The 7,969-nt window shown below is 34.0% G+C and overlaps 2 protein-coding genes across 3 annotated transcripts in view; both read right to left on the bottom strand.

Moving 5' to 3' along the window:
- Positions 1-320, bottom strand: part of LOC118736877 (uncharacterized histidine-rich protein DDB_G0274557-like) — an 852-nt gene extending 532 nt beyond the window's left edge. The window contains exon 1 of the mRNA XM_036466983.1: positions 29-320. Within this exon, the coding sequence (XP_036322876.1) occupies positions 29-197 (169 nt within the window). The 5' untranslated portion in view covers positions 198-320. The remainder of the gene's footprint in view (positions 1-28) is intronic.
- LOC118736875 (two pore potassium channel protein sup-9) overlaps positions 1-7,969 on the bottom strand; it is a 57,548-nt gene that overhangs the window by 34,241 nt on the left and 15,338 nt on the right. The gene's annotated exons all lie outside the window — the stretch shown is intronic.

Raw genomic sequence — 7,969 nt, 5'->3', positions numbered from 1 at the left:
TTTCCGTAATAATGGTGATCATGATGATGTTGATGGTAGCCCTGTTGATATGCACCAGATCCTGGTGGATATCTAGAGTTTGGTGTATCGGTTAGTACAGCATCGAGCAAAACTTCGGCAATTTTATCGAAAGTTGGACGACAGGATACCAAATTTACAAGAGCAACAATAAACACAAAAGTAACGGTATACTTCATTTTTTAATTTATTTTTCTAAATTTAAGATGAATGTTTGTTTTGATGATGTATCTATGTATAGAGTTTAAATAAAATTTTTATAATTATTACTTCACTCGCAGTATTCAATAAACTGGGGGTTTTTTAGTTTCATTGAGCTTTTATATGAATAAATATGTGTATGCTTACTTACATACATAATTCAGGTTTTGTGTGTTTATACATACATATTTGGAAACCCCCAGAGATAAGCTCAAGTAAACAGTTCATTGATAACAAGAGCGTGTTCGCAACTAAAAGCATTTGCTCAAGGATCGATGATAGTAAACAATATTGTACGTATTAAAAAATATTTATTGTTTGGTTATCTATGTGTGTACGTATGTGTTCAATGTCTATGCCCACATCTTTAACGCAAGGAGTCATGGTGAGTCAACTACAGAATAGACAATTTTTAAAGGGCATATTATACGGTGTTTACATGAGGCGATTTCACAAGCAACTTTTAGTTAAAAGCAATTTCGAATTATTGAAGTTTCAAGCATTTCTGAAATTTACCGTTTATAAAAAGCTGCCGTAATTTTAGTCCGATTTCAATAATTTTCAACGTTTTGCTTTTATTTGGCAAGCACAATAAAAATACCGAGTTTGGTATAAATTGGTAGAACGGTTACCGATATACAAATATGTGATCATAAGTGGGCGGTGCCACGCCCATTTTTCCAAAATTTTACCATAAACGTATATCTTGGTAAAGAATTGTTGCAGGCATCAATTTTGAATAAATTAGCTACGCCCATTTTTCAAAAATTTATTATATTCTTATTTTTCGTCTAAAAATTGTTGTAAATATCAATATTGAGTGAATAATCTTCAATAGTTACTAAAATATCGCAGTTTTCGTATTTCTGGAAATTACCGTTATATGGAAAGTGGGCGTTGTTACTGTCCGATTTCGCCCATTTTCAATACCAACCTACCCTGGATTAACAGAAATTACCAAATTTCGTTGAGATATCTCAATTTTTGCTCGAGTTATCGTGTACGCGGATGGACGGACAGACGGGCAGACGGACAGACAGACATGGCTTAATCGATTTCTCTATTCATTCTGAGCATATACGTATACATTTGTCTATATCTATCTCGATTAGTTTTGGCTGTTACAAACAACCGTTATGTGAACAAAATTAATATACCCTTGTGCACAAGTGCGCTCGGGTATAAAAATATTCCGACGAATTGATAATCTTCGGTTAAAGTCTAATCCATTTCCAGCGCTTACTAAAGTAAGCAGTAAGGATTGTTAAAGTAATTACCAAAGATTACACGTGGATCCGACAAGGATTAGAGACAAAGCCACTTAATAGTAGCAACAGTTTTTATTTTTTGAATTTTGAATTGTGTCGTTATTGCAGAGGACCGATAAGTGCTGTAATTAGATATTCAATGACGAAAAGAGTGCGTTGTTTTCATAATGTTTAATTTATTTGTACTCAAAAAATAGATTCCTTTAAGCTGCCAAAGAAGTGCGTAATACTTTTATGTTATGTATGTGAAATTTCAGCTTTCAATTACTTCTATGTCCGAATTTTAGTTTAAACAACAATATATATAAACAATAAAAAGCATTAAATAATAATAAAAAATTTTTATTAGCGGGGAATAAAATGGGAATGAAACAAATATAAGTCTTTCAACCCTTATTTCTTGCGAACCGTTTGCGATATCTTTTGCGATACTTATTTGATATTAATGCCGACTCGTCAAAAATATTTCCATTTAGTATTTTATCTTTAGAAATATCAAAACAACCTTGCAAAATATATCGCGAAATGCTCACTAACGTTATTCCTTGCAACTATCGTAAATGAAAGTTTCACTGCCACAAACTGAACGACATATAAATCATATTGCTATCGTTCCCAAATTAATTTGCGAGAGTTTTTCCGGGTTAAATCTCGCATTTCATTCGCATGCGTTATCATGTGCGAGCATTTGGTCCGCTGGGTGGTGGTATTAACATTGAAAAGCTTGAAATTAAAAAAAACATTATCAGTGCGAATACAGTACAAATCCATACATATATACGAGTTCACACAAACGATGACACCGCCGGTGATGATATCGATGAGGGCTATGATCGATACACTATAAAGCAAAAGTTAACGGAAAATTCTACTTCGAATATATGTTTATGTATGTATTTACTTGTAAAAGTATAAGTTAGTGTTGTGAGTATCGAGTGCTTTTGAGAATCGAGTACTTTATTTAAATATTTTTACATATGTTGGTAACATTTCAATGCTTAGTGTAGAAATCTCACTAGCTGACAGGACTTTATTCAAATTAATATATCAATCCCAATAACGTCGATTGAATGCTACTTTGGAGGGGTTGGGCTAGAAATCCTCAAAATCGAAATCCCCAAAACAAAATCCGCAAAACAGAAAAAAAATTATTTCACATAAATAGTTAAATTAATTAGAATAACTTTTTTTGGTTGTTTGTGTTTACGACAGGGTAGGAGTTTGATGTATTGTGGAATGATTTTCCGCCATACCTTGTCAAATTTGGTTTGGATACAAACCGGTTTCGACGTTGTGCCATCTTCAGTGTCATTTTTCGTTCGAAACCAAATTTGACAAGGAATGACAGAACATCGTCTAACAATACATCATATTTAGAATAATTTCAAAAAAATAAATTAAAATTATTATAAACTGGCAAAGATTAGAGCCTTTCTTTCGTTACTTTATAATTACTGTTGTACTATGTATAAAAGAGCTTTTAGATCTTATTTTATTAATGAATTTGTTTATTAAATGAAATGAAATTAAATAATAATAACAAAGAAGAGAAAAAAGTATACGTGCTTATGCGCGACTGCTAACACATGCTGTTTATTGCTGTATATGCAAAAATTTCCTTCATTAAATTTATGAGATTTTTGCTGATGCACTTTGCAACCGCCATGTAATAAAACTTTCTTAAGTTAAAATTTGATGGCTGTTCAGAGCAGGGATGAAAAATGGAAATTTTAGATTGTACCTAATATCATAAAATATATGTACCTAAATGAGACGGATTGTACCTAAAAAAAGTTACATAATTCATTTGTAGTTTTTTTTTATAAATTTTATTTAAAACATGAATACAAAAGATGGATGTACTTTAAACATGGTTATGTTTTTTTTCAACTGAGCCTATATCTATGACTATAGTCTAATGGGAATCGGAGAAGCGTTGTTTTGTCTATCTTTGACTACTGTAAAATATTGGTGAAAAAGACAAAAAACACGCTTTGCGAAGTATACTTCTTTATCCAGCAACAACACGAAAAGTCTACTAATTTATCCGATTCCTTTTAATAGGTGCAACAAGTCTAGAGAAAATAATCAAATTGCCGTAAGTAACTTCGAAAGTATTTTAAATATATTTCTAGAAATCAAAAACGAATATGGGTCAATAATAACAATTGTACCTAAAATCGACTGACTGTACCTAATGTACCTTTAAGTCATCAAACGTCGGAAAAAGGTACAATTGTACCTACTTTTTCATCCCTGGTTCAGAGTATGCTCGGCCGTGTTGCCACGCTCAAAAAATTAAATTTACCAAAGGCGTTCAAAAAATTTAACAAATCCCGTTAAAATTAAGCAACGTATTTAACGGGTCTTAATAAAACGAAAAATGCGTTCCAAGCTTGGTAAATTAGGTATAACAACAAAAAGGTAGGCAAGTCTGATGCATCCTCCGGACAATGCTTTCGGAGCCATTTGCTGACTCTTATGACTTACAATCATGCGGAGGTGGTAAATGAACTTTACCATTGGCCACAGCACTAATCAATTTTTTTCATATACATATGTACATGCAAACATACTGGTCTCCCCTCTCACTTAGTTATTCACTACGCTTGAGTTGCTAGTATGTATTAGGGCTTTGAGTTCTGTGTGGAATGTCTGGATAATCTGTGAAAAATTCACACTTAATGGAGTTCTTCGATCTTAACAATATTAGATCGCTACAACAACAGTCCTTTGTCGGGAAAAACTCGAGCATGCCTTAAGAATAAGGATACACCATCGGCTGAACTTCGTCTCACCCAAAATTAATTTTTTTATTAAAATATTTGGTCCAACGTTTTCACCAACAATTCGCGTTTACGTTTGGCTTTGTGGTCGTCAGAAGGCATATCCTCCATTGCCGGCTTAAATAACCTAATGAAAGCGTTACGTTCGTGAAGAAGTTCTTGCGGCAACAATGATCCGGCTAGTTGGTGAATCGTTCTTGATTCTGTATAGTACAGTTGGTGGCAATTTCAAAATGGGGAGTATCATTGGTCCGCAGAGATCCAATATATATAGACTTCTTTCAGAAGAAATACCCTAAATATCTTACAATTGTATTTGTAGACATTTATTTTGTTGAGTCACGATAAGTCAAGACCCGCAATGGTTCTGGTGGCTGATTTAACGGTGATAATTTGACTTTGATCCTAATTTTTGAGAACCTAATTTATACAGGTACCCACTTAAACACATAAACAAAAATCATTGAAATCACACGGGTCGTTTATGTACGTTTTTTTGGAAAAAATTTGCAATAAAAAAGACTTTATTGCATTTTTTAAACAATATACCGTTTTTGTTGTTTTCGCAAATGGCTTATCGATAGCTTATTTTCCCTGCTTTCCAACGGTATATAATTTGTATTGGGCGTGGCAAAAGGACTACACGTTTTTCATCATAGAACTCAATCGGGTCCGCCTTGCATTTTTGTCGGCAATAACACAAGTTTACAGAAATTAAAAAAAATGTTCGACCAGCGGCATTTTTATGCATGGTAATATAAAATATCCCACTGAATCCTAATACAAAACTAAAATGTAAGACAGTAGAACAGTTTTTGAGATATAGCCGAATTTCGGGTTTTTGAGATCTGAAAGAGTGCACTCACTTCATTACAATTTTCTTTAGATCCAATTGGCCAACTGCAACATTTTTTTATGAATTTTTCGCTGAATCCGAATACGAAATCAGAGTACAAGAAAGTAGAAAGATTTTTGGGATATTGCCGAATTTCGTGTTTTTGGGATCTGAAAAAGTGCACCCACTTAATTGCAATTTTCTTTGGATGTAGATGGCCAATCTCAAATTTCCTTTTGTCTTTCCTTTGTCTCATGTATAGCTTCGAAATTGCTTATCAAGTTGTAAGTTGACTTGTTGACGTATATAATAGCAAATTTAATAGCCTTTACTATACTAATACCTACAAGCCTACCAAGCAAATCGGACCATAAATACGATTTTTGGAATATATCGGTAGCTGGTCCACCTACAGGAAAAAAGCTACCTACGTACCAAATTTCAAGTAAATCGAACCATAAATAAGATTTTTTGGACCGGATCGGTTCTTGGTTCACCTTTCGGAAAAAAGTACATTTTTTTTGCCCTTGACATGGAGGCTGCTGAAAGCTATTTATTTACTAATTTACATGAAAATCGGACCTTCCGTTCGCGAGATTACCTTTTACAAAAAAAAGGAACTTCTCTTTATATAAACACCGTGCGACAAAAACAAAAAAAATCAAAATACTTGAAACAATCAATATGTCTACTCACAAAGCAATGGGTCAAATATAGTAAAGCTGCGTTCTTAATTTTTTACTCTGACGTCAGGAATTTTTTAATGACTTTAAAATGTTAAAGATATGATTGATTCAAAAAATTATTTAAAAAATCCGTGGAATATACAATAAGAATGTGGCTACCAATGAAAGACAAAATTCTGTAGAATTGAAAAACATTAAAGTTTTTTGCCCCGACGATACTAAAGGCGGATTCGTCGTTTTAGTTCTGAAGTTGAATTAAGTAGCAACTCAAAAGCTTTTAGAAGTTTTCTCAGTTTCTCTGCCCGAGAGCGAAATACAACATCAACCACGTGAAAGAAAATTTTTTGAGGGTCTACTCTGTACTGCGATTCGAAAAGCAAATCATTCGGATACGAATACTGGGCTCTATGAATTTGTATTAGTCCGTGTCGCCTTTCGAATCGCATTGAGTTTTGAATCGCAATACAGAGTAGAACTAGAACCATGAACCCAAGGCGAATTTAACCACTTCGGATTTGGCCTTTGAACCTGTGGTAAGATGAAAGTAAAGACAATATGTGGTCGATTCACCGAATTAGGCATAGTTTAATAATCTGCTACAACAAAAAAAAAAAACAGTAAGCAATTTTCCTTTCGATTTTCCTTTTTTTTTAAATAGTTTTCTGCCGTAGAAATTTTCCAGAATTCAGCTCTATTTACAATAAAAGAAATATAGTTGAATTTTTAGATGCTATTATACATAGCTATAACTAATCTAGGTGAAAACCCGGCGGGAGATTCTGTAACCGTTTAACGACAATTTTCGGATCGCCACCGCACTTTTTCACGCATAATATGATTGTTTTTGCGTCTAAAACTGTGATAGCGATTCGAAAATTGTCGCCAACTGGTGGATTTAAACAAAAAAAAATCGCCGAACAGAAATCTGTTTAAAGTAAACAAAATATCGCTTGGCGCGAAAACATTATGGGTTTCAGTTTGAAACTAAGTGAATATGGTCTATTTTTTCTCTGTGTACGTAAATACTTTCAATTCACTGATAGCCCGAAAACCTTTGTGATAGACGCTAAATTACTATCTGTGCTAATCACAAACGGCAATAAGTTTTTTCCAATATTTCGTGTTATTAAATTTAAGGCTGAAAACTTACCCTTCAGTTTATATTTCAGTTTTGTACGCGACTTAATCACGTAGCTAAAATGCGAATTATTTCTTCAGTGACAAGTTCGACATTATTTCTCGCCTTGATAATAGCATGCCGCGCTGATAGCGACGAAAGTGATGAAAGCGGCGAACGAAACACAAAAGTCTTCGACAGGATTACCTCGCTGCTTTATCGAACTACTAAAAATCATGGGCATCATCAAGACGGACCTGGCAGCCTAATGCATCCTTATCTATATATGGGATTTCCATACTATATTGGAGCAGGGCCATATATGCCAGCGGAATATCAGAGGACACCACCACAATCATCTGTAGCTTATAGCGCTCCACAGCCGGCACCAGGCGCTAATACATTTAATGTTGCACAGCTACCCAACAATGCAAATCCAAACTATTCCCTATATCCAAATTACCCTGCATACCCGAGTGTTCCCACATATAATCCATATCCAAGCATACCAACGCAGGCGTATTCTTCAGATAAAAAACACCGTCATCGCCATTCATCAGGGGAAGATTCAGAAGAGCGTAACTATTCCAGAGGACAACAAGATTCAGGAAACGGTGTTAGTTCTATGGATCATTCGCTAAAATCAAATACTGAATATCAAGAAACGGGGCATTTCTTTGGCCCATATCAAGGACGTCCGTTAGGCTTACAATAAGTTACTGAGCAGTCGTGCATCAATTAAGTTTTTGTTGTTGAAATACTGACGAAGAGAAAAAAAATAAAAATAAAAACATACTTATAAATATATACATACATATTTATCGTTTCCTTAATCTAGAAAGGCCCTATCTCACATTGTCGCTGAAATACGAAAAGGCATAACTAAGTATAAATCCCAAATTACCTTTTTGATAGATTATTATAGGTTTGTTCGTCGAAAATCTAGCAAGAATTATCCAACACTCAAAATATCAGAGAGTAAGAAAAAATTCTCTCAAATTCTCTCTCATATTGAGAAACTTGCAAATTTCTGCACGAACGCAAATTTGCAGGAATTT

Source organism: Rhagoletis pomonella, unplaced genomic scaffold (assembly GCF_013731165.1).
Source record: "Rhagoletis pomonella isolate Grant_MI unplaced genomic scaffold, Rhpom_1.0 Rhpom_scaffold_00004, whole genome shotgun sequence".
NCBI classification, from domain to species: domain Eukaryota; kingdom Metazoa; phylum Arthropoda; class Insecta; order Diptera; family Tephritidae; genus Rhagoletis; species Rhagoletis pomonella.
Note: the sequence above shows the minus strand (reverse complement) of the source record. Positions and strands in the feature narration are given on the sequence as shown.